This window comes from Coturnix japonica, chromosome 2 (assembly GCF_054131305.1).
Source record: "Coturnix japonica strain WE chromosome 2, WE-NBRP24, whole genome shotgun sequence".
In the NCBI taxonomy this organism is placed as follows: Eukaryota; Metazoa; Chordata; class Aves; order Galliformes; family Phasianidae; genus Coturnix; species Coturnix japonica.
Genome location: NC_140664.1, coordinates 125,443,729 through 125,470,523, shown reverse-complemented (window position 1 = coordinate 125,470,523; position 26,795 = coordinate 125,443,729). Strand labels below are relative to the sequence as shown.

The window sequence follows — 26,795 nt, the reverse complement described above, 5'->3', positions numbered from 1 at the left end:
GGTAAGCTGAGCTGCTGGACCATGCCCACTGTGGTTATTCTGATATTATTCATCAGTACGAGAGGTGTGGTGGGTTTTGTTTTTCTCTCCAAATGCCACGTATTAATACAGTAATTTTCTTGCATCACTAAAACTCCCGATATGTTTTGATAGGTTTTGCAGTTTACCTGAAGGAGTTTTGCGTTCAGGCAAAAGAGGTGAAAGTTTAATAGTTCTTGTTCATCCTCTCGTGTCAACTTGTCTGGTAGGTGTTCAGCACAGGAGCACACTCTGGGTTTGAAATGTACTTTTGATGTGTTACAGATAATCACGTATACATCTCTTGTGATTAACCTCTGCTTGTTTCTCATTTGTGTTTATTATAATTTATTATCATTTATCTATTCAGTTTTGTGTACGTGATCTGCTTGCAAATAATGGGATGTGGCTGTACATCGGTCACTCCGAAAGTAAAGTCTCCTATTTATTTTCATGGAAAATACATGCTACAAAGAGCACAGTAACGCTATTTGATAGAGCAAATTCACAGCTCTTTTTCAACTTAGTCACCACTGTTAGCTATGCACTTTCACCATCAATGAACAAAAGCCTGCATGCTGTGCATGTACAAATCTGCAGGGTGGAGGTGACCCACTATTGCACAGCTGCTCTGATGGCATCATTGCTAGGAAAATGTTGCCCATGCAGTCCGGCTTTCACTGTGCTGATATCCACTGTTTGATCCCCATAAATGTTCAGGAGGCATCAATGAGTGTCAATGGGTGCAGTTTTTCAGTTCCACACCTTTGCTTTGCAGGTTTTTCTTCTTTGTCTCCTTACTCTCCCAGCTGTAGGCTTCCTTATGATGAGGCTAATACCGCAAGTGTTCTTAGCAAAGGTTTATCTGACAAGCGCTCGCCAAACCTGTTAGTCCGTCTGCCTAACAGCAGTGCCAGATGTGCTCAGTGTCTTTGCTTGTTTTTTCCAATGGGATATTGGGTACAAGAATTTGGCGTGCACTGAAAAACTCTTCCATGGTGTTTATGTGCTTCTGTGTGTCCATTTCCTCACCCGTCCTACATGGCTTTTGGCTGAAAGCTGGTCTTTGTTTTGTTTCCAGCTGCTGGGCTACGCAGCGAGGAAAGATCTTCTGGTATCCACTTAATAACTTTTAAAGAATTAACTTCTAGGTTCAAATGTTTGTTTAAAATACTGTATAAAGTTAGAGTAAAAAATTACAATATTTGTGGAAATTAAGTGACACGTCAAAACTTTTAGTGTGTTTTAATCATACCACCATAAGTGAAACGAGCTGTGGCAGTGCTATTTTGGCAAATAATTTACCATGAAAAATAGCGTATACTGTATAATATTTTCCAAAAATCTGAAGCCTACTGATGAGTGAGAAGAGTAATTATGTAACGGTATGAAATTTAGACCGCGTAATTATATTGCTATACTGTGAAAGCTGACAGTGATGTGAAATTTGGCAGCACATATTACTGCTCGTTTTACTGTTTTTCTTCCTCTTCTCCTTCAACACTCCAGTTAAAGGTCATAGCGGATGCGAGGGGAAATTCTAAGCGTGATTTTTCTCTATCATGAGGCCGGATTTCCAGACTTTGGTGAACAGACTTCTGTAGTTAGGCTGACTTTGCTGTTGATGAATAGTTCTCGCTGCATATCAATCCTGCTTTTAAGCACAAATCATTCATTCAAGAATATTAAGATCCTTGAATGAGGAGTTCCATAAACCAGATGGCTGATTGTTTGCTGGAATATGATGATGCTAAGTTTTAGATTTCTGATTAAGCTGAGAGTTGTGTGGGAAATGCAAATACAGGGTTCAATAAAGAGCAGAAGAAATTTGCTTTATTTGTTTTGGGAAGAGATCTATTATGTTACCACTTTTCCCAGGGAAAAATTAAACGTGTATTAAAGTCAAATCACAGGCTTGGGAACCTGGAAGGCTGAAGGTCTTCATCAGAACAGCAGGAAGGGGCATGAAGTGGGAAACCAGAGCACTTGCCTGGAACTCAGTCTGGCAGAAGACTGAAAGAAGCGATTCCCTGGGTTCACAGCAAATTGTGTTGTGTGTCTTAAACCCTTGAAAAAACTCTTGAAACTGCCCGGTGCTTTCTAGCAAGTTTTCACAAAGTAACTTATTGCAGAGGGAGCAAATTCCTCGGACATCCTTCACTGACTGCTGGCAATAAGAGAAGAAAAGTAAATATTAAGGACTGTATCAGACTTGGAAATGTATCGTAGAATCATAGAATGGCCTGGGTAGGAGAGGACCGCAGTGATCAACTAGTTTCAGCCCCCATTGGTTTTTATTCCATATTCAGTAAGTAGTTTTTAATCAAAGAGAAAACACATAAGAATCTCGCATAGATGAGTTCATTTTCACTGAAACAAAACGCTGGTTATCTCCACGATTAAAGTGTGTTTGATTGCAAACCAAACAGTTTGCTTTCTGTGAGTACTTTAAATAGAAGTTACTTAGAAATTCAATGGGGGAAAATCTTTTCAGTATTCAATTCAGTTTTCTTTTTTCCTCCATGATTTTTCCCTCAAAATAGGAAATGTAACAGGTGTCACTATGATGAACCTGGTAATGCCCAAGGAATGTGTTCTGATGAAGAAGGCTGTGAAAAGTTCTTGTGTCCTTTGTGACTTCTTTGTGATCTACACTTATTTTGGATAATATTATCCGATTTGGATAATATTACCTTTATAATATAATGGAATTAGATGACAGAATCTGTGAAATACTTTTCATTTGTCTTCATTAGAAAAGCAGAAAAAGAAGTGATTTATCCTATCCTAAATGCTACCTAAAAACACACATGCATCTGCTGCCGAATATAGAACTGTCATTTTGAACATTAGTTGTAAATATTTCCTTATTTTGTGTTTTTTTTTTTTCCCCCTAACTTCATCCAGTTCCATATTTTCTTATAGTCCTAGGCACAGACTTACAAGTGCAGGAGCTCCCTCTGCCGGCTGTAACGTGCTTTATCTGGAAAGTTGGGGGAACTTCGGAGTTGTGCAAGAATGATTCATAAAGGCAAACATGAGCAGAGCAACCCAGCCCTTTCTTCAAGATATTGCCACGTGGTTGCGACTACATGTGCACAATATATTAAACCGCGTGTAGAGGAGGCAACAGTTCAAGAGGAGTTTATCGTATTTATTCTTACTTGGCACAGACCAAAATCTTTAGATGAAATACAAGCAGATGGTTATTATGTGAGGCAGCTAATTTCTGAATTGTGTTATGGAACTCTCCATAGCAAGCAGCTGCTTTCCAGAAGCTGGATGCTGATGTTGCTTGAGCCTTGCTCTGTGCCATCACAGACAGCAAGGAAGCTGTCAGTTGTTGTGTTGCTGCTATGGTCAGGACAGCAATGATTAATGTAAGTGTACACTGCCATTCCAGTATCATCTGTTTACAGAAGTGTCGCCTGAACTTTTCATAGCTGTTATTTACAGTGTTAGACCTTGTTGGTGACGTGGTACAGAGCACTAAAAATTATTATAGGTTTAGATAGAGGGAGAAGTGGGAGTCTTTCCAAGAATGCCCAGTTGTAATTATTGTTACACCATCCTTTCCCTCCTGTCCCTGTAGGAAGCAGTAGGAAAGAACATCTTCCCTGGCTGTTCGTGTGCCTTCAAGAACTGTAGCACTTCAGTTTTGCACATCCTTAGAAAACATTGCAGTTCCGTAGGTATTTAAGTTTAAAAAGGCAGTATCTGAGTCTTTCGTGCAGCATTGTTCTGAAGGGCAGGAGAGAGAGTGGCAGTGGGAGGGAGGAGATCCACTTCTAGCTGTTAAACAAACAAACCCATAACTGAGAAAGCAACCAAACAGAATCTGACCCAGAAAATGCTGTATCAGAATGAGTTTCTGCATGAGTGGAGCAACGACCTCAGGGCTGTACTGGGGACTGCCTGTGTGACAGGAAGTGGATCATGTTTTGTTCTGCATAAACAGGATTATCTCCAGCGATTTTGCTGGTGAGGCCATCTGCCCAGGAGCAGGGAGCAGGTCTGCTGCAACAGGAGGGGGGGGCACAGTAATGTCCTGTGCGGGGGAAAGCTGGCAAGGACTGAGGAGCTGTTCAAAACCTAGATGCTTTGACTTTTGGGACTTTCTCCGGGTAGTTATATGGATACGTATCACACTAGAGAGTCCCTTGAACTTGAAAACAATGCCTGTTGTTGCATTGCCTTTCTTGCCTCAGACTGTTACATGCAGCATTCTAAGTATTAGTCATTCTCAATTACCATTGGTACCACTACTGGCTGAGATGCCAGAGTGCATCCACTTCTGGTGTTCGTAAGTTGGTTAATTCTGTTTTATTTTCCTTCGGTATCTTCATCATAAACACTGGATTCAGAAATGTCATAGTTCTTTACTAGCTGGTACCACCCATCTCATCACCGCAGTGAATTGCTTGGGAATGTACATTTCTGGATACTGCCTGAGCTTTTCCCATCCAGTTTCACTGGATTTTGGAGGCCTCACAGGTTTCTGCAGTCTAAGGGGACTGTGGGACCTCTGCTCTTGCTGAGACAGTTTCCAGAGTTCCCAGTAAAATACTCTGTGGGTTTTTATTTCTATTCACTTCTATGATTTTGCTGAGACTTCAGCATCTATTAAGACGCGTTCAGCTACAGTCTGTGTCATTTTCATCTGTACTGTACGCAATGCAGCATTGTAAGGTTTTGTATGTAACTTTTTGTAAGTCTATATTAATGCCAACATCTTTGTCATAGCCTTTTGGCTGGGCAGTACTGAAGTTAGTTTCATAGCACAGCTGTGAGTATTTGCCTCTTAATATGCCGTATAGAAGACAGTCACGCAGCTGGGCACAAGAGGGCACGATTGCTCAGTTAGCTGTAGGATCAATGTGGTCAACATCCCAGTGACTAGGGATGTGTTGTAATACTCTGATGTGAGTTGCTGATCAGGAATGATTGCTGTGACAATCACCTTCGTGGAATAGATATTCCTGCACAAGGTCTGCAAGGTGCAGTTCAGCATCAGTTTTCAGTGGGAGCTTTGTAGGATGGCTTTGGGTGCAGTGAGTAGCAAGAATGAAGCAGGTGTGAGATAACCAGCAGCTTATTGGATTCCTTCCTTTAAAAGTGATATTGAAAACATGGTATTCTGTACATTTCCCTAATTCTGAAAATGCAGAATGGTTATAAAAATATATTCCACTGAGCTCTGTCAAAGTGGAAGCTGAGAGTGCCAGATCAACACTAAGCCACTGCTTGCTTCCTTATCTTTCCATCTCAGGGTACTCATATAAGGAGCAGCATCCATCTATACCGGAAGAGACCAATGCATTAATGATGATTTTTGCACAACATTCGTGGTTTCTCAAGCAGCTGCACTTCAGCTGAACTCAGCTACCTGCCACCTCTCTATTTTTCAGAGTTTCTGGTTATTTTAGCTTTTGAATCCAGAGGGAAGATGGAACTGCCTCTTTTATACCCGCTCATAAAGAGGTGCACAGTAGCTGCACATTCCTGCTTTAATTCTGAGTGCTATTAAGAACTCTGCAGTGACACCATCTCAAATTGATGTTTTGACCGTAGGATGTTTTCTGTTGCTTTGTTACTTCTGAATTCACAATATTTTAATTTCAAAAGCATCAGTTCTTTTTAAAAAAATGCTTCTACAACTCTCTGTAGCTACACCTGCTGGAGCTGATCTGCTTTATGGTCGATGTATCACCACCTTTGTGACTGCCTAATAAACTGCAGTGTATGTAAGTCGGAGACACCGCTATGAATAACTAAAAACATCAAATGCTCATTATCAAACTGCTGAGCTCTCTGATGTATTCAGATTCAGACAAAATAAGAAAAAATACTTCAGTATTTGTAGCAAATGCCAAAATAGAATCAATGCAGTATTGTTCACCTAGTTGAAACTGCAAAATCCAGGAAATGCAAACATTAAGTTTCCAACAGCAACATTAACTTGGACTCTTTGCATATCCTGTGTTTTCTTGGTTTTTACATACATAAAGTAATGTATTAAGCTGTGAGTTGAACAAGAAAAACAGAGAAAATTCTTCATGTAGGTAATGCTGCCAAGTTAAGTACTGTAACATTTGTGTTTATTGATTTTTTTATCATTTTAAATTATTTTCTTCATAAAGATTGAAAGATTTTTTTTTTTAATGGTTCTTTGTGTGTGCTTTATTTTCTTTGCCAAATGATTTTTTTGGCCTAATGAAGTGAAATCTGAGAATTTGTCTTCACTGTAGTGTGAACTCACCATACATTTCCTTCGGCCTTGAATTTGACTCTTCTTTATCCATCACTAACTCAGAATCTGAATTAAATCACTTTTAAACTTGACAATAAGACTTGAATGCATCTGGCAATTTAATTGCAGTTGGTCTGTAACTTAGGCTATACAGGCTGGCAAGACAGTGTGACAATTGCCATTAAATATAAAAGTTCTGGGTTTTTTTTTGTTTTTTTTTTTGGTTTTTTTTTTGGGTTTTTTTTTTTTTGCTAATTAAATTCCTATGTAATTAAAGTGTGCAGTGTCTGTACCCATGGAGTAGCTCAAGCTTGAAATGTTGCAGGAAAAACTTCTTTACCGAATGGGTTGTTAAGCACTGGAATAGGCTCCCCGGGGAGGTGGTTGAGTCTCCATCCCGGGATGTGTTTAAAAACCATTTGGATGTGGTACTCAGGGACATGATTTAGCAGAGGGTTGTTAGTTAGGGTACTATGGTTAGGTTGTGGTTGGACTTGATGATCTTTAAGGTCTTTTCCAACCTGAGTTATTCTGTGATTCTCTCTGTTCGATATTGTGCAACTTTGGAAATGATATGGTTGGTTCTAAAAGCAGATATTACTGTGCACTGATAAATATGCAAGTCAGAGCTCTGGGAAGTCCTGCTATGAAGTCACGTATAGCCTGGGGATAGAGCTGCAGGCAGAGCGATCTCCCTATCTCCTACCTCTCTATCTGCTTGCATATAATCACAAATTTGAGGTTTGGAGAGTTGAAAAGCAAGGGCTTGCTCATGATGAAGAGAATTGTAAAGTGAATCTAGGTTTGGAAAGTGAAAAATAAATTAACAACAGAGAGCTGAGGCAGTGTTGGGATGACTGGAAATGGAGACTGTAGAAATTATGCTTTTACTTCCCTTACCTTCTTTGCTGTCATGTGAGGAAATGGGGATGTTGGTGAAGAAAGGGGTAAAGGTTTGTTAGTAGAGGACCATAGGTTCACAACAAGAATAGGGAGTACATAGCAGTGCCAACCAAGGAGGAGAGTAAGATGGACAGAGGTGTGAAACAAGGGACAGCAAGGTAGAGTTGAGACAACAAGGGCTGAGAGGAGGAACCTTTCCTTTTGCAAGGAAGGAAATGGGGAAATGAAAAAAGAACTGTTAGGAAGCGTGTCCTGAGCAAGAGGTCACACACTGAGCTGATGGCGTGGCAACATCAGGGCTTGTGAAGGAGGAAAAGAATGAGGAGGGTTTCAGTGAAGTGTTCTGGAGCTTGCTGGAATCTGACAGCTGAAAGATGCTGGGCTGGAGAATGGTCAAGGGGAGCTTACAGGGAAGAGAAGACTGCAAGGAGTGCCTGGCATGCTTGAAGTACTAACAGTGCAGAGGCCCTGGAAGATGTCACTGCTATTCAGCTTCAACTTTGTTTTCTTTTACAGACTTAGCATCCCACAGCAATTTGGCTTGCAATGATGACAAAGTTCTGGAAGTCAAATGTACATATTTCCACTAGCTGCTGCCTGTCTGTGTGCAGTACTGCACTTTTACTGTGCACCTGTACGTGTAAGGAAGTTTTTTTTACTTATACTCAAGATGCAACTAATAAATTATCACTTAATAAATCCAGACATTTTCCAATACTGAGCTAAAAACAGATACTTTTCAGATTGCTCATTAGTTAAAAGTTAACATTAAAGAAAAAGCATGAAGTGGATTACATTGATTTGTTGTTGTTGTTGTTATTATTATTATTATTATTATTAGAATGAAGGTATTTTGAGAAAGTGGAGTTCATTCTGCTTTTGCTCTCAGAGGAAAGAAATACATAATGTTTACCTTTTCATTCCAGTTCTCCCTCTCCCGATCTTCTCTTCCATCTAAAATAAAAAATAAATAAATCACTTTTTGACAGAAATTTATTGTAGAAATTTGTGTTAAACAAAGAATAACGGTTTGGAAGATGAAGTCATGTAGAAAAGGTAGGGCAGGCAAACCCTCAGTCTGCTATGAAAACAAACCTAACATAGGGAAGCGCTATAAAATACCCACCCCAGCCCCCCTCCTTCCCCCTCAGTTTGGCTCTGGAGGTGTAAAAATTGCTGAGCTTGGAAAAATAATGTGTTAATACCATTGGGGATGGTTTTGAATTTGAAATAATTGTATTTGTATGTTCACCTGTTTCTGAGGATGATTTTTTGGTCACGGCACATTCTTTGAGCCTCGTGACTATGATGTTCAATATATTGCTGGCACAAATAGTTTACTCAACTGTGAATAACTCAATGAAATATTTATTGTTTTATTAAGCATGGCCTTAATATTGTTTTTGTTTCTATTAGTCAGAGATTTTCCATCAGCTTTGATAGATGTGTAATCAACCTGTATTATAGTATTCATAGGATATCCCTATGGATATCCTTCCCAGTTGGAAGGGACTCACAAAGATCATCGAGTCCAACTCCTGGCTCCATACAGGACCACCCAAAAATATAGAATAATAATCCATATTTTAATATCAGATATGCATTTCTAAAATAGGAGTTGGGGCGGGGGGGGAGTGTTGTTACAAAACATATCATTGTCTGCTGAGGATCACTCAATTTTTCAGTGTTTTGGAGTTTTTATAACTGACTTCAGCTTACGTTTGTCAAAAAGATTGTCAAGAAACCATGCCAGAACAAAACTGTTTGTGCAGGTAATTAATGGAGAGGCTGTGGTACCCGCTGACAGGTTTTCTTTTTTTTTTTTTTTTTTTCCAGGAAAAGGAATGGTTTGCAGCTAGGGGAAAAGTGTTAAGAGTGTACCCAAACCAGTAACTCAAACCCACAGAGCACCTTTGATGTCAGACATAGCTTAGGTCACATTTTAGTGAATAGCTTTATTAAAGTAGCTTATTAAACTAATATTATTCTGTCACTCGGTACATTTTATTTGCAAAAAATGGAATCTGTTTAAGAGTATCTGACATCAGCTACTCTGATGCTGTTTTAAATTAAACTGATAGCTTTAGAGTATGTATTTAAAGGAATGTGCTCAATTCCAACACTGACGTGTAAATTCTGAGTCTGAGCAGAGCTCATGAGGTTTTGTTCTTTATTTTTCTTTATTTTTTGGGGGGAGGAGAGGAGCTGAGTGCAGCAGAGGTGGCATTGTGAATGGTTTTGCCACTGTTGCAACTTGTATCTAGTGCTGCTTTTATTGCAGGTAACAAAGCTATATTTTAATGCTATTTTTGAATTTGGCACAGAAGTGAATTTGGATTACTTGCATTCAAGTGATACATAAACATCATCTGTAGTGATGATGAACAAATCCTCCCCAAAAGATAACATATTTGTTTGATTAATAGCCATACGCATTGAGTTTTATAATGAAATGCCCTCTTCAGATCAGCATCATGGCGGGCTGGAGAAGCACCACTAGGAGAAATTTCCAGCGTCTCTTGTAATATACAGCTAATCTCATTTCTGCCCTGTCTCCTCTGAAATCAGGGACTTAAAGTCAAGATACGAGGTTTGGGGAGCAGTAGGAACCGCTGGGCTGAAACAGGTCTCCTTCCCAACTGTATTTAGTTTGCATGGAAGGATGTTGTATCAAATGAGTGAGAGTTATAGACAGATGTTTGTCATTTAGTTAGCCTTGTACTACAGGTTGAGTAAACAGTTCCTCCTTATGAAGGTTGGCATTTACCTTTTGGTACTTAAACAGGTAGCTATGTTTGCAGAATGTCTCCATTTGAAAAAATTTTCCCATAAGTAGAAACCAGAGGTTTCTCCTTTATGAAGTTTTGGGCCACATAGTTAAATTTGAAGCTGAAAATTCTGTTTTTATTCTCAAAGTGTGATTGTATTTAAAATCTCCATAGTGTAAGCTAAATGTCTGCATAAGCTAAGCAAAATAGGAGACACTAATGTAGTACCCTAAAATATTATGCATAATCTCCACATTCATCTGGTGGATGAGGAGGGATGTGATGGCATTGATAAGACGCCAGTCAAGGCAGCTGTTGTCCTTTTCAGTTTGGGACACAGTTGAAGTCACAGGCACTTGTGCTCTATGCAATGCTTCAGGTTGACCTTTTGTGGGCTCCTGCTGGCGCTTTGCTGATGCTACCTGTGGAGACAGCTGACCAGCTTTGGGGGTCAGCTGAGAGCCACAGCTGATTCTAGAAGACTGTCAGAGACCCTCGGATGGAGTGGGTGGAAGCTTCCTCAGTGAGGATGAAGGATTCAGTAGACCTCATTTCATCTTCCAGAAGAGTAGACCACCACTCTCAATTAATACCAAAGCAGATTTACTTTTCCCCCAGTCTAGAAAACCTCTTTCAGCAATTTCCTGTGCTGAGTAGGTTTAGGAGATTTGTATACATGCCCCTAGTTATGCAATTACTGGAGGCCCCACAATGAGTGCAAGACCAAATGGCTGTCAAATTTCCTGTCTCTGCATGAAATCTCTATCTGGTGGTTCAAATACCATTTGCAGGCATGCTGTTTTAGTTCTGGAAATGAGGGTTACAGTCTTCATAACTGTAGCATCCTTTAGAAGAACAGGCTGAGTGGGTTTCTTATATCAAACAACCTGTTTTTTATGTTTTTTCCTTGATTCAGAACATTATTAAGTTCTGTCTTAAGTCAATTCAAATAATGAACCTGCCTCTAAAATGTGAAGGAAATCTATTTTTACTCATAGTGCCAAAATAATAAGTAACTTGTAAGGCAGACTTTCAGACAGAAATATTTTGCAGTTTATTAAGGTTTGGGTGGGGAATTGAACGTAAACCCAAGTCTTGACAAGTGTTGTCTGCAAAGGCCTGATGCTACCTATAAAGCTGGATTCGAATGGGTTTTCCTACCTAAATAACTTGACTAAAATTAAGTGTCCCTGTGGCTAATGGAGTCACTTCCATACAAAGGCAACAGATGAGCTCAAGCAGAGGCAGCACGTGGGTCTGCTCGCCTTAGTGCTTGTACACATCTCCCTTTGGTCTCATCTTGCCTTCAGAAGCCGCAGCCTCGTCTCTCGGCTCCCCGGGCCTTGCCGAGGCCGGAGCGGCGGCGCCGTGGGGCCGCGAGGTGGCAGCAGCGCCGCGGGACGGCAGGGCCGGAGCCGCCGCTCCTGGCTCAGTGTTTCCACGCGGTGGCTGCCAGAAGAATCTGATACAGTGTGATATATAGAAGCAAGGTACGACTGGAATAATGAAATTTCAAAAATAAGCCCTTTTTAGAGGCTGGTCGTAACGGTCCTGTTGGGTATTGTAAATGCCTCAGGTGCACTTGATACTGCTGTTACGTTCCTGGCTTTTGGTCCTAATTTTTATGGAAAGATGGATTGAACTTCAATTTAAGAATATTCGGTAATCCCTCTCAGGACATACTGTAACAGCTGGTATTGCTGTGTTGCAGCAAATCGATTCCATACAGCAGCCAGCAGTGCTGATGGCCGCGCTCCGGCAGAAACTTCCAAAGCATTTGGAACAAAGCGAGCCAAAGAAAATAACATCATCGCTGCAAAAATGTGCCTTAATTTGCAAGTTAGAAAAAAAAAAAAAAAAAAAAGCCCCCTTCCATTCCAGCAAAATATTAAGCATTTTACTGGTAAGGATTTCATCAGGTCATTTATTTTTCATTAATATATATTTAGGATCTGGAGGGAATAACTTTATGCGATATATAAGTTTCTTAAATAATAAGAAACTTGAATTCTTTTAATAGTGAATGATTTACCATGAAATAAAGAAAAATCAGGAGTAGATTGAGTTCAGAATACACGACATGTATATCGAGCTGCTCCGCTTTCCACACTGCGTGGCAAATAGTTTTTGAGTAACCCGCAGTTCTAATTAATAATCAGCATTAAGGAGAATTCTTCACACGTTTACGTGTTGTTCCTGTTGTTTTTATTGCCTTTTTTTTCTTTATTTCCATATACAAAAGTACCTCAAACTGCATATAAATGAAGGACGTCCCATTAATAGGAGATCCCTTTGTTTGAACAAGTTTCTTGCACACACGAGCACTGAATGCGCTCTCATCCGTCCCTGTGGCTGTAGCTGTGTGCTGCTCCGGAGGCTGAACGTGAGCTCGAGGCAGGAGTTCTTTATGGTTCTTGTATGTGGTCAAAAGAAAACAAGCAGAATTAGTTCAAACCGAGTATGTTCTTTCTTAATTTGTACAGTGTGTCCTTGGCTGTGACGCCTCTCTTTTTTCTTTTTTTTCTCCTTTTGAGCTGCACCCAGTCTAGCTTTGCAGATAGATTTGTTTCTTACAGCTCTGTCATCATAAGTTGGTCTATTGCTCTGAAGCGCTTCCTTATCTCTGCTTTAAATTTTATTCAAGCTGGTAGACTTGGTATTGATTTGATGGACAAGGAGGTGTTTGTTGTGGTTGTTGTTTTTTGGGTTTTTTTTGGAAAATGCAGCTTTTTTAGTGACAGCTTGTTTTCATTACCCCAACCTCTCGTAACCAACGCAACCAAAAAGCACAACCACAGTCACCCCTATGAGACGGCAGGTAATCGAATCCTTTTAGTTGCAGAAGTTGTTATCTGGGGCTGTAAGTCTCACTTTGCTCACTGCCTTAAAACAGACAGGCAAACAGGTTCGCTCGCGTTTGAAAGCTGACATGCAAAATCATTCTTCAGATGAAAGCTTAGGGGGAATTGAATAAAAAACAAAAAACCTTAAAAAAACCCTTCCAGTTGTTGAAACAACAGGTTTACACCTGTGGGCAAGTTAACAACTAACTCATATCTTAATAATTGATTGAAAACTTCATATAAATGAGAAGGAGTGGATGGCCCTTGCTGTGCTGCAGGGCTTTCAGTAATGTGGGGATTCCTTTATTTTCCTTTGAAAAAGAAATGTTGCACAGCGTGCAGTGTTTACAGCACCTGTATGTTACTCCTCCATGAGGCTGTTGCCAACTACGAATGTGTCCAAAATATGCACTTTCCCAGCCAAGGTGACTTCAAAAGTCATTCCAATTAATATGAATATGTTTAGAAATTAAATAAAAACTAAAAGAAAAACAGCAACAGCAACAAAATGCTCTCCTGTTTGTTTATGTTCTGCTGGAGCAGAGCTATGCTGGCTTCTTTCTTCAAGGGTGCTTTTTGTTTTCTGAAATCTGGAGAAAAAACCCTTATTTTCTGTAAGCTTCTGCTTCTCTCTCTCCCTTCTTCCTCCCTGCAAACACATCGGCCACTGCCCTGCTCTAGGTAAACATTTCCAGACTTGACTCGTGAAAAGAATTTCATAGTTTCTCTTCCAGTTTCATATTTTAACATACCTGAATTTAAATACGTGCACTTATATTTGAAATTGATTCGTACTTTCCTTATGTTCGCTCTGAGTTTTCCTCAAGAACTGTTTGAAGACCCAAGTTTATCATCTCCAGGCTTGTGCAATAATTAAACAAGTATCTTTTTTGTTTGTTTGTTTTAAAAATGTGACTTTGTGGTAATGAATTAAAGGAAAGAATCCTTATATGGTTAGCATGAGAATGGCTCCATAAATCAAGCTGCTGTTTCCCCTGGATAAGTGCTTGCTCCTGTCCTGGCTTTTATAATTTCATTTAAAATTTAGTTTATATTTCTAGATTAAGATCTGACGTGTATTTTGTATTTGCAAATCAACACAAAGGTATTGAAAAGTAGAATAGAAACACACAATAAATGAACATCTATGCAATATATATATATATATATTTATATATCTGGGTGAAGTAGTAATAAAATTAACAATGACTGAAATCATTCGCTGCTTCTATTTTTAAAAGGTTCTTTCTTTCCAAAATACCCGATGCCGTGCATGTAGTTTAAATGTTTAAATGTGTGAAGATGCTTTTACAGTGGAATGCAATTATAGACTAGACTGAAAAAAGCAAAACCTGTTTCACCTGTGGAAATAATCTTAGCAGTCATATATAGGTGCAAAAAGCTTGTTGGTTGTGTGAGACTTAGATTAAATCAAAAGCTTCTTTGGTGATAAAGTTTGTAGTCGTTCAGCAGCAGTAATTTGCAGTTTAACAAAGTTCTTAATTGTGAAATTCTGTTTCTGATCTTTCTAGGAGAAACGAGGAGATCGCATAAATCTTAGTAGACAAGTTGGCTGCAAGCAGTTAAACCGAAATTAACTTCTGCCTTCTGGCCACGGAGTGCGAGTTTGACATTTGTGTGTGATATTCTGCAGACTAAATCATGCCAGCGTTATCAACTGGATCTGGAAGTGACACAGGTATGCAAGCCAAGGAGCACTGCACGTTTCCTCCAGAGCTTATATGTTAAGTCTACAGTCTCTCTTTCAAGAAATCATCAAATAATGTAATTAATTATGGTCTCAACAGATGCTTAAATTAGCACTTCAAGCATAACCTTTTCTTCCTGAAGTGAATGTAGGCAGATGAAACATCACAGTATGGTTGTTTTTTTTTCTTTTTTTCTCTTTTTTTTCTTTTTTTCATTAATAACTTTCATAAATCCCACCATTTTCTGCTCCCTGTCTCCAGCTCCATGACTGTATATGGATCTGAAGAATTTGGATTCACCCTGGAGTGATTCCTACAATGTTAACTTAAAAAAGGAGGAGGAAAAAAGATGATGATATCATACATGCCTTAATATTTGCAGCAGTCTAGACTATCCCCTCTGCGAGTTACTTATCAGTGGAGTTATTTCTGAACACAGACTACTTAGTTCTGACACTTCTTTAACAAATTAGGAGAAGAAAAATACTGTCTCAAGTTCTCTTCCTTCCCTTGCTGTCCACACTGGAGTCTCATTCCTATCACCGAGTGCAGGCGCAGGGAGTGCAGAAGTAATTTTCCATAGTTTTAACATTCTTTGTAGTAATATTAGGCTATATTCAAAGGTTACATCTCATTTTGCTGTTACGGTTACAGTTTCTCTGCCAATTATTTTTGTCACCATTCTAGGGGCAAAGAAAGTCAGTATTTTTTTCTAAAAGATGTTTTGTAAATAGGTCGTCCCACTGAGATTACAATAGAGAGGTCACTGCTTGTTATTCTAGATCACATAGTTTTATGCCCAAGATTTAATAGGATTTCAAAAAGGAAGAGGGAGATTTCAACTCAGGAATCCAAAAACAGTGTAAGGAACTGCATTTGATTATTATTTTAAATAGACCGAATAGTTCACTGCACTATTTTTTTCCTCATTCTTCAGGTCCACATAAGATTTCTGCTAGCTGAAAAGGTGAATTTTATGAGGCTTTTTGTTAGTGGTTTCTCTTTTTCTTTTTTTTCTCCTTCTTAACCATTTAAAGGTCCCATCCAACCCAAACCAATCTATGATTCTGTGATTTGGAACGAGGTTTTATTGGCTTACCTACACTGTGTCCCACTTGCTGCGTTTGACAGATCTGACTACCATCTCCCCAGACTCTATATCTACCTACCCCGCTTTTCCTCTCTTTCCCCTATGGAAATACATGCTTCACTTCTGTTGAAGCTGTTGATTATACTCTAACTGACTTTTGAAAGACATTACCTCTATCCTGGGCTAATTTTCCACTGTGGATCTTTGCTTCCTTTATCATGAAATCTTTTGTGCCCTTCCAAAATCCGCCTTATTATTATGTTTTTAAATATTATGTGTCCAAATACTTTCTGATGTTTCAAGACAATTTTTAGATGAATGGTAGGGGGGGAATGTGTGATGACTGGCACTTGGTGCTAATGATATTTCTAGGTTTATTGTTTAAAGAATGTTATTATGCCTAAAAATATTAGTAATGGGCATGCTCTCAGGAAAAAAAAAAAAAGGAAAACTACTTCAGCAAATGGAAAAAACAAATCGTAATTTTAAAATTGTGTGTTAGTGTCTCTAAAAACAATGTTCTATTATGCTGCTTGATGCATATGATTCTCCAAATACGCCTTGCTTTTTGTCACACTCCCTAATTAATAAGCTTTGTATTCATTTCATTTCCTAGGAAATCTGTAACAGTAAAGTGTGCTATGCATCATTTGCGTCTTGCTGCTTAAGTAATACAGATTGCTTATTAAACCCAGTTGGTTTTCAGCTGCAAGGTGTAAATTGTTTCTTTAAGTAAACGTTTGCTTTTGGAAGGGAAAGAGAATTATTTTTCTGTATTTCTACTTCCTTTACTGCTTCTCCTGAAGGGTGATGACAAATGTTCAAGTAATTTTTTTTTAATGCATCAAACTGTGGTCTCCATCCTGATTGTAATACAAGTGGCTTTTAATTTGCAGCATGATGCACCTCAGAGGTGTTTTTCTGGTCTTAGTCTTTGATTAATAAAGTGAGATGAAAGACAAGAAGAAGAAGAAAATGGGAGGAGCAGTTCTTATTTTTGTTGTTCTCCATTGGAGGGTGGCAGACCACCTTTCCTCTTGCCCTTCCGTTCTGACTGCATAAACTGATGGTGGCTGTGTGTGTTCCTGCGGGGGAGTTAGCAGGTTAATTGATGGGGGCCTAACAAATGTACCTCTAGGGTAGGGGAGCAGCTTCATTTAGTCTACCTGCTAAGGCTGTATTTTATTAACACATTCAAACAAGACTCCAACCTGGTTTATTTTTGTATTTGTTCTCATCTGGCGAAATAAAAGTAAACTGGGATTTGAAAATGAACGAAAGAGTTCTTTTGAGAATTAGTGAAGAGAAGTGCAAATAACAGAAAGTTTGCAAATTGTGGACTGTTTGAAGTTTGTTTTGTTTTAATATTCTTAGACGTCAGACCATTGTCAAAAGCAGGATAGCTTTCATGATGGCAACATTTGATGCAACTAAATGTTGATCCACTTATGTTAATTTTGCTTTACTTTGTCAACAGGCAAACCAGATTTGTGTAGCTTGCTTCCATCTAAAAGAGTTATAAAATGTTTAAATGAAAAACATTCTTACGAGTTACAGGCTTATGTTTATGCACATGTGGGTGTATGTACAAATAATATACTGTTTTTCTACTTGTTGACAACATACGAGCAATCCTAGTCCTCCCTTAAGGCTTGTTGTCCCATCAGTGTTGGCTCCAGTTATGTTAAAGCAAGTGTCTTAACTGGAGGGTTGAGCTCCTGCGTGTGGCTGCATCTGAAGCTTTACCATTTTCTGTGTTCTGAAAATTTACTTGAACTCAGTGTGCGAGGCTATTTCATAGTTTAAAGGCTGAGAAGGACCTTCTGCCATTGAAGCAAGTCTGAGATCTAGTATTTGCTTACAAATTTAGGGAGATTCAAGGTTGCTTTCCTGGCTTCACCATAGTTGATGTCATCTTCATGTCTGACTTTTGTGGAGCCAAGATGACATCACTACGCTTTGTGAAGTGTTTTAGTGTGAAAAACATTGTGAAGTTGTTGCAGATTTCTTTCCTCACAACCTTATAGTGAGCTTGTTCATCTGACATTTAAAAATGCTTTCTCTGTTTGTCCTTTTTAACTAACACAGGATGGTGCAAAGCAGTCTTTGTATTACTGATTCATGTGTTGTCAGTGGGAAAATCACATTTAATGGCCAAGTTTGGTCCCCAAGTAAAACTGAGTGATTGCGCAAGTGTAATGAAAGTCAGAAGCAGTTCTTGAATTTGAATATTTTGAGTTATAGACAGTAAAATGCATGGCTTACATTAACTCCTTCTTGAGTGCATATAAGGAGGTAATGCTGTGCCAGATAGAGGGTTTTTTCAGTGTTATAGGCATATAAAACTGAATACACATTAGCTTTTTAAATGGAGAAAAACCACGTTTGTTGCAAACCAAGTCATAAATTCAGCTGCCTTTAAAATACTCTTTTTTGGGGAGGGGGGGTGTTTTCTGTCTGTAATAATGCAAAATACAGCCATGAAACTTGCTTGAAATTTTTGAAGCAGCACGTCCGATGGCTCTTTAATAATTATCAGGACTTCTGTCTAGAGCTGCATACCATTGGTGTGGATGTAGTGAATGCCAGTACAAATATTTTGCTAAAACACGACGGTGATATGACAGCCCTATCATCTATGTGGGCTGTCTGCCAGCAAAGTGTGAGCTGCAAGCAGTGCAAAGTTCAAAGTTGTTTTTCTAATCACCTGAACACTGAAAGATGCTATCCTTGCTTTGCCCGTTTTGGTATGGATATGTTCCCTTTATCTACAACTAATATGCTTTACTAAGCTTGCAAGTTCCAACATAGTTTTTCCTAAGAATGCTTGATAATGAAAAGGATAAAAAGGCAGAGAGGGGGAAGAAACAGTGATGACAGTGGAGTAGTTGGTGGAGCCAAGAGGGTGCATGAGAAATGCTTGTGGGGGCAGAGGGCAAACGAAGCTGGAGTAGCAGAGAATTTCAGCCTTTTCAGCCAGTTGTTTGCTGAAGGAGGGAGCTAGAAATCAGAGACTTCTATTTTTATAGATAATTTAAAAAATGTAGTGAAACGGTAGCCAAAGATCTGGATTCGTTGTTATGAGATGAAGAGAAAGAGAATTTAAGAGAATGATGGGGGAAAGATTTCTGGGAGTAGCGGTTCCATTGGTGGCTGCCAGGTGAAGGCTTGCGAGGCGATGGAGCCCTGGCCTGAGCTGCCTCGATGCTGTCGTGCTGCACTGCAAGCAGTGGGAGCAGGGGCTCTGTGCCACTCAGAGCTGTGTCTGCACTGGGATTGCAAGGCTACTGAAATTCTCACCTCGTCGAAATGCATAGATATGGCGAGATCTGTATGAAAGCTGATACTCTGGCTGAGGCAGGACTTACACTGAATTAATAAATAGAGCTTGTATTTTATCATGTTTTCTTGAGAACTCCCCATCTCCAGCTGCCAGAGGCATTAACTGGCTCGTAGGCTAACGCTAATGTGAAAGATGTGGGAAACTCTGAGGCGTATGGCTGGCTTTAATTGCTCTCAGATTTTTAAAATTATAAATTTCTGGTGTTGGGAAAAGGGTATTTATTTTGATTTCAACATATTTATGGTGAGTGTTGGAAAACTTGTTCAAAGTAGAATTAAATTTCTCTAAACTCTTCTGGTTTGGATTAATGCTTTAAGCCAGGCTGATTCAGCAGTATGGAATCAGAAAATGTGTGCAGATATATTTACTGGTGGGAAACTCTTTAAAATGTTACAGTTGTTGGATGCAAATTTAACTTCAAATTCAAATGGTCTGTCGGCATGAACGTACACTTCTTTTTTTCTTGGTGCTCAGTGTGAAATTTTGTGACGAATGTGAAAGTACGGCAGCCTATATTGTTTTTAACCAAAGGCTTAAATGTATAGCTACTCTGGTTGGACTGGAAGCTGTTATTACACAAATGATTGACAATTCCTGCTTCTGTCAGACATCTTTTGACAGGAGCAGGCGGTGATGTTGTAACTCACAAGTGTAACTGTGCCGGGATCCTGCTCGGCTAGCAGAGTTTATCATATGTTTTTACTGTCAGATGAAAGGTTCTGTGGCTTCTCAGCCCAACGTTAGGTCAAGTATTGCTTGTTTTAATAAAATTGAAGCTGTTCATCTGAAGGAAATTTAGTACTGCTTTCAGATAGTGAGAAACTTTGCTGCTAACAGTGGTGGAACATGAGTTCAGATATTATTTTGGTCTTAAAATAACATATTTGCTAAACACGAAACCCATACCTCAATGCAGTACAGGAATGCAAAGGGTAAAACACAAAGCGTAACCACTCTTAGTTGCCTTTTATAAACTTGCCTTTGATGCAACAGAGATGTTGTACTTAACTCCTTAAAGCTTTTGGTATTTCTGTATTGTTCCATAGATTTCTCTGTCAGAATCTGTGGGCATGTGCATGTGTATATGACTGATGGGATGGTGTAATTTGTTTTGTATGCTATGCACAGAACTCAGTCACACAGTGAGATACAGCGCTGAAAGGATACGGCTACTTTAAAGCCTGTTTTGGGCATCGGTGCTGCCATCTCTTTTGTGGAGATTACGGGATGTTTTCTTCCACTCTTAAGACACAGAATAAAAGGCTGAGCTATAGAGTAGTCAAATCGTGCTTCCAGTATTTTTAGGTACAACTAAAACCCGTTAAATAGTCTCAACTTCTACTGCTGAAAGTCTTTCTTCAGTCTCTTAATGAGATATGGTAGCTTCCTTATGCGGATGTGAAATGACACATTTAGTACGCCTTGCAAACTGTGAAGAAAGAGTTAAACATACCGAGCGTGCCCGGCGATTCTTTCTGACATCCTAGCACTGGAATGAGTTCTTTCCTCAGTGCCTGCCAGATACTTGCTATTGCCTCCTCTAGTGTTGATGAAGATCTAGATATAAATACTTAAGACTCCCCAGGCTGATGTCTGTACAAAGGACCAGTCAGTTAGTCAAGGTTATTCAAGGTGTCACAGTATGCGGGCTTCTTTGGAGCGGCCAAGAGTATCTGAAAACATACATGTCAGATCTTTGTACGAGCTTTCCACAAACTGCCTATTAATTTGTGCTTGATAGGTCACTTTAAATCAGTTATACATTTGTGTTATTCTTGCAGAAAATAGTCCTTCTGTAAGCTCATGAAAGTCATTTTATGATTTTTCAAAGTATCCCTGTTGATACAGCGCCTCGCAATTATATCTTGAGTTTCGGTTTTGAAACAGATCTCAGGAGCTATACAAGCAAGAACGTGGTATTACTCTGTATGAATGCAAGAAGGGATCAACTGTTTAACTCGAATCAGAATGCACTGGTATGTGGTATGCTAAATCTGAAATACACATGTTGAGACAAATCCTTAAAGACCAATAACTGTTTCAAACAACTGCGGATTCTTTAGCTCCTGTAGCCAAGTTCCAAAACTAAAGACTTTTCCATTTTGAAGGGAATAATATTTTTAGAAGTGGTGGGCTTAAATGCTTGCTTGCTTTCAACATTGTCTGTCATAATGTTGTTTTAAGGTGGGCTAACAAATTACTGCAGTTTGGAGGAATAAAAACCGGGTACTATTTTTAAATTAAAATACTGCACTGCCCTCACTGAATCTGTAATCTTGTTCTTTGAGGGTTTGCATGACAAAGTTCTTGTTTTCATTAGGAAAAAAACAGAACGCTGATATTTTAATTAATCCCACCTGTAGGAGTTTCAGCATTTTGCTTCTTTATAATCAGTAAATAGAACAAGATAGAAGTTTTTCCACAGACACTGCTGACCTGTGTGTCTCAGTCTTCTCTACCTTTTGAAAATCAGATCTTTTTTTTTTTAAAGCAATTAACTTTTTTTTTGAAGTACGTGATAGAATCTTGTTAGTTGCTGGTTCTGTACGGAGCAGTTGTTGGATCCCCGTATGTGCTCGCAATATCGCTAAGACTATATACTTGATGGAATTATCAAGTGTAAAAAAGAAGGATTTGTTGCACACAAGACTGAGCACACAGCAGTCCTTTTACAGTCATATAGGACAGTGGGTACAGAATGTGTTTTTATTTGATCTTGTGCACGGTTAGCGATCTCTAAGCTGAGAATGAAATAACCTTCCGTATTTAGTGTTAGTGACTTTGATTTTCTTATGCGGCCACAGTGATGTCAGAAGGAAGGTTTCTGTTGCAAGGCTGTTTGCTTTGTGTAAGGAGAGTGTTGTCTGATCCTTTATAGAACTGTAAAGTACGGTTCAAATGTGAAAAAATGTCAGCTTGTTATAAATGGCAGCAAATGGTGCTGATTATTTTACCTTTGACAAAGTGGAAAATTTAAAGGTTGGTGTGTCCCGTTTTATTAATACAATAAAATTTTACAGTGTTGTTCTGGGCTTAGATATATGTTCTTTAGTGTTTATTACCCCCCAGTTACAGTAAAAACTTTTGATTGGAAGTCTGGCATCATTGTTCAGAATGCTAAATCAGGAAATTAATTAGCATATGAAAGAAAATGTGCATCCATTTGTCTCCAGCTTTTTCCTTACACTAACCAAAACAAAGTTGGTGTTTTCCTGTAATACGCAAGAGTGATGGAATGCAGAGACCATATTTTTTATCATTTAGCACTAGTTTATAGCTTCCACAGACTTGTCCTAATAATGAAGCTATGAAGGATATGACAAGAATGGTGATATTAAATTTCTCTAGACTAACAGTAAATTTTTCCATTCTGATGTCAAGAATGTAGAGCATCTGGATTCCGCAGTGTGAGTGGTTCAGTACGGGAACACTTTCATCAAATGGTTCACCATTTATTCTCCTCCAAGGAACAAGCAGACTCCTACAGAAAGGAACACTGAAAGAAGCAGTTTTCTGGAGCTGGACAAATTATTTGTCCTGTTGTTTCTGATTGCAAAGTTTTCCATTGTTTCTTAGCGTTAAATCTTATCGCATGTGCAAAATTAAGTGAAGCATTTTAAAATCAGAATTCTCAATATTACATCCAGTGTTACTCAGATCTAGTAAAATTAACTTGTATTAATTAAGGTTAGGAAAAAATGAAGAGACTCTGAGGGCAGGAACTGTCTAAGTGTATTAATAGAACAAAGTATGAAGTCTGTCTGTTGCTGTTTGAAGCAGGGGCAATGCTGAGGCTTCAAGCACTGTATTTTTCCCTTGAAGTTAATTCTTTTGTCCAAGCTGGCAGAATTCTACAAACCTTATTTTGCAACCATTTTGCTCTACTCAGTATATGCAACAAGTCCAAAAACTTTAGAGTAATATCCCTCTCCGTGACAAGCTCTTGTGCATTTTTGTTTTAGGCTGTCTGTATCTATTAGGTTATCTACATTCATGGTGTATATAGATTATTTCTGTAAAATGGCCATCTAGTTGTTGGTTATTAAATGCCTGTGTTTCTTTTCATGGAAGAAATAAATTTCATGTAAAAGAGTCGTATATCTGGTATTAATTTATTAAATTGCTTTATTCTTGGTTCAGGCAGTTAGGTTTAATGGGCCATCTGAGCACCTGCAAACTTTTCCTTCCTCTCTTCCGAGGGTTTTATGATATTACTGTGTGCAATGCCTGTCTCCTTTTATTAGTATTGCGGTGCTATACTACAGGGATGCTACTTGGTTCACATCTTAGTTCAACTTAGACACTGTACCTAGTTTATATAACATGAGTCATATATATATATATATATATATATAATATCAGCATACTACTATCCAAAACTAAGAGTTCCCACGTTCCAGAAGTGACTCCTCTTGCTGCCACTGGGTTATGTGACCATGTTTAATCAAGAAAGAACCTCAGATCTTCCCTTCTCTCTTTCAGTGATGTGGGAAGTCCAGGGATGATCACACTGTGATGTGATTTTTACTTTCGGTTTCTTTCCCCACGCTGTAGAACAGACCGGGCTGACTTCCCTTTTTATAATTGGTTGTAGTCTTACATCTCTATGTTTAAACTCTTTGTTAATTTTTGTGGTGTATGCTCAGGTCATTTGAGACCTCTGAATAAATGTTCTGCTGTTAAAAATAGAAGTAAACGAGTTTTTCTTGTGTAAGTCATGTTTATGTTACTGAATTTTGACACCTGAAGTATTTTGATACTAGAAAATCCCAGCGGGCCTTTGATTCATTTTAAATATAAATCCTGTTTAAATTTAGCCAAACTAGACTACAAGAAAGAAAGCCTGAACAGAATAGCAATAGAAAAAGAAGCCTTTTTGTAAAAATTATTTTTATTTTTATTTTTATTTTTATTTTTATTTTTATTTTTATTTTTATTTTTATTTTTATTTTTATTTTTATTTTTATTTTTATTTTTATTTTTATTTTTATTTTTATTTGATAAGGCTCTTTACAGTGTTGCCAACGTAAGAAATTAGAAAAAATAAAATAAAACAAAAAAACATATTTTTCATCTTTTCATGATTTTTGTTGTTTTCTACAACTTGTAGAGGCTTTTAAAGAGCTTTTTTTGTGTGTTAGTTTAAATTTTAGGCATCCTTCCAAAAATGTGTGCAAAATACCTTTTTTAATGGGAGATCTGTGAGTGTCATTTGACTCAGAGGTGTGAGGAGAAGGCATCGCATTGAGCCTGATGATAGCATGGCACAGGCCTGGCAGCGTTCAGCTCTCTGCTCCACATCTACCTCCCATCCTTTTGGCTTTTAATGCAGCTTTAATTTACATCTCAGTCCATCTCACCATAGGGCATATAACTATGAGCATTTAAAAAACTCAGTATATCAACACTTCAGTGTTTCCAATTGGCACCGAAAAGAATTTTTCAAAGATAAATCTGATTTCAGCAGACTGGCAGCAGTAAAAGCAGTGAACAACTTGCATTGCTTGCAGTGGCCTTTGGCTCTGGCCTACAGAACCACCTGCGGTGCAGCTTGCTGGCTTTGCAGGAGGTTGGTTTGATGTTGGGCTGAAGCACAGTCTCCAATGGTAAATTTTTCTTTTCTTTCTGTTTACATAATGCTTAGTTTTGAGGGGAGTCTCTAGAGCAGGAATGTAGTGTTCCCTATGTGCTGGGTGGTCGGGGTTCTCCTGCTGCAAGAAGAGCTGGATCTTGATTTGTATCCCCTTCTGGGTCAAAGCTGTTAACACCATGCTGCAGAGCTAAAGCAGGGCAGCACTTGAAACATGACCATAGAATTGGATAAAATAAGTTGGCACCCATCTAATTTTCTCCTTTTCCCCAGAAAGTTGTATTAATTGGGTACCTTTCTGTTGAAGGTAGCACTAGAGCTACTGAGACATAAAAACATTCATTTCCCTGGAAGGGGCAGTTCAGGGCTATGTGAGCAAATTTAGCCCGTGGCAGCTATTCATCTGAACATGGAAACCTCAAGGAATGGAAGCACCCACAGGACAAATCTGTCTTGGACTGCAGGTAGCTCTGCGTAAAACCCAGTCTCACTACAGGCACCTTCAGTCTTACCTGTTATCACTACTGTAAGAGCCCATCAAGAAACTTGTCACTTGGGATTTAATTATCGGAGGTTTGAGAAGCTACATTTACAAACGTAGAATAGTTTCATGGTAGATTACACGTGAAAATTAAGCAGATTTCGTGGAACAAGAAATAAAAAGCATGTTCTTTTGTACATCTCTAATCTGAACAGAGTGCTTAAAGTCCGTATTTTCATTCCTCCAAAAGGCATATGTGAATTGTTCTTAAACAGTTATGTCACAGTATAAGCTTGCATTGAGCTTTCTATTCCATTTTTTAACAACCTACAGGTTATTCTGAGCTAACTGTATTTGCAGTAACAAAAGTAGTTCTGCACAGACATATAAGGCTGAGTGTAAAGAAATTTTAATTTGCTAAATATATCTCTTAGAAATGAAGTAAATTGGATGATTTTTTTGCAATTTTAATGTTTCTTCTTCCTGCTTATTTCTGCAGCTGTAGTAATATTTGTGTCACTTTGCAGCTGTGAATTACTGTGACATCCACTTCTAAATGTGTGGGGTTTTGTTTTATTTTTTTTACCCGGTGCTGAAATTCTAATAATCCAGAAAGTAAAAGCCAAAAGTCCCATTCAGCTTCTGTTCCTCCAGTCTTCAGTCATTGATGGAGTCTTGCTTGGCAAGACTTAGTTTTCTTTTTCTGTCCGTGCAAAATTGTAGTGGTTTGAGTTGTATCCTCTTCTTACAGTATTTCTGAAGAATAAACAAGAACAGATTTAAAGAAAAGCAAGATTCTAAGAAATTGAATGTCAACCACCAAAAACTCTTGGACCACAAAAAGAATGTATCTGGAAGGAACGTTTTTTTTTTTCCCCCCAGAATATTTTACTGAAAGGCAGTAAAACCATGAAAATGTTAAATAATCAGATCCCGGAGGTGCCATATGTAATTTTGAAAGGGGGAGCGTGGTACCTGGAAAGGTTGTGAAATTATGTTTACTAATAAATATTTGAAGTCTTAACCTTTGGGGAGATAAGAGACATAATAACGATAGGCAACCTATAACTTAGAATAATGTTCTTTACTAGCAGAATATCTTGTAAATCTGTCCTTGTGACGAACAGCAGCACTTACTCAGACTAAAAATAATAGCAGGACCATGTATCTTGGATCCCGGGAGACTATTGGTGTTTTTGTAGACAGCAGACGGGAGAAAAAAGGCATTTTGTCCTTTTTACCCCAAGTAATCCCACTGGAAAATTAAACATGTGCTATGAATTGATATCAGCTCATGCCAGGTTACCTCCCTAAAGAGGACTGCTGCAAACACTGTTGCTACATTTCTTGGACAGCGGCTTGATGGCCTGTGTGCATGATGGATATTTTATGCTGCATGCTACTGTGGAACACTGTGCTACTGTCTGCCCCTCGGAGCCTGCTGGTGAGGTGTGCCACAAATAACTGGGAGCAGCGATTGCCTTAACCCTATGGATAATCTCGAATACCCGTGAATTAAAAATATTACTGAAATCGTACTCTGTGTGGGTGTTTCTGGGAAGGCTGTGTTGTTTTTGTTTTTCCAGGTTTAATAGCGTAACACATAACTTCCTTTTGTCTTGCTCTGGGTTCCTACTGAACACGGGTTGAAAAAAAAAAAATTAAGCAATATATTAGCAAGAAATATTTAGAGAAACCACGAACCCTTTTTTAATGGACCACCCTATCCAGTTTCTGTTCTTTTAAGGAAGTTTTTCCTATTCATGACTCATTTCACTCTTTGGCTAACATCAAGGGAAA

At 38.6% G+C, this 26,795-nt stretch overlaps 1 protein-coding gene across 9 annotated transcripts in view; it reads left to right on the top strand.

The window, feature by feature from the left end:
* Positions 1–26,795, top strand: part of MPP7 (MAGUK p55 scaffold protein 7) — a 134,482-nt gene that overhangs the window by 23,466 nt on the left and 84,221 nt on the right. For 7 of the 9 annotated variants that reach the window (XR_014943116.1, XM_085538781.1, XM_085538780.1 and 4 more), the window contains exon 3: positions 14,315–14,481. Coding sequence is in view for 6 of the 9 variants with exons in the window: in XM_085538779.1 (XP_085394905.1) it covers positions 14,445–14,481 (37 nt within the window). In the remaining 3 variants the exon portion in view is untranslated. Of the gene's footprint in view, positions 1–14,314; positions 14,482–18,186; positions 18,329–26,795 lie in introns of those variants that run through there. The other 2 variants (XM_032443057.2, XM_085538777.1) reach the window with 1 other exon arrangement.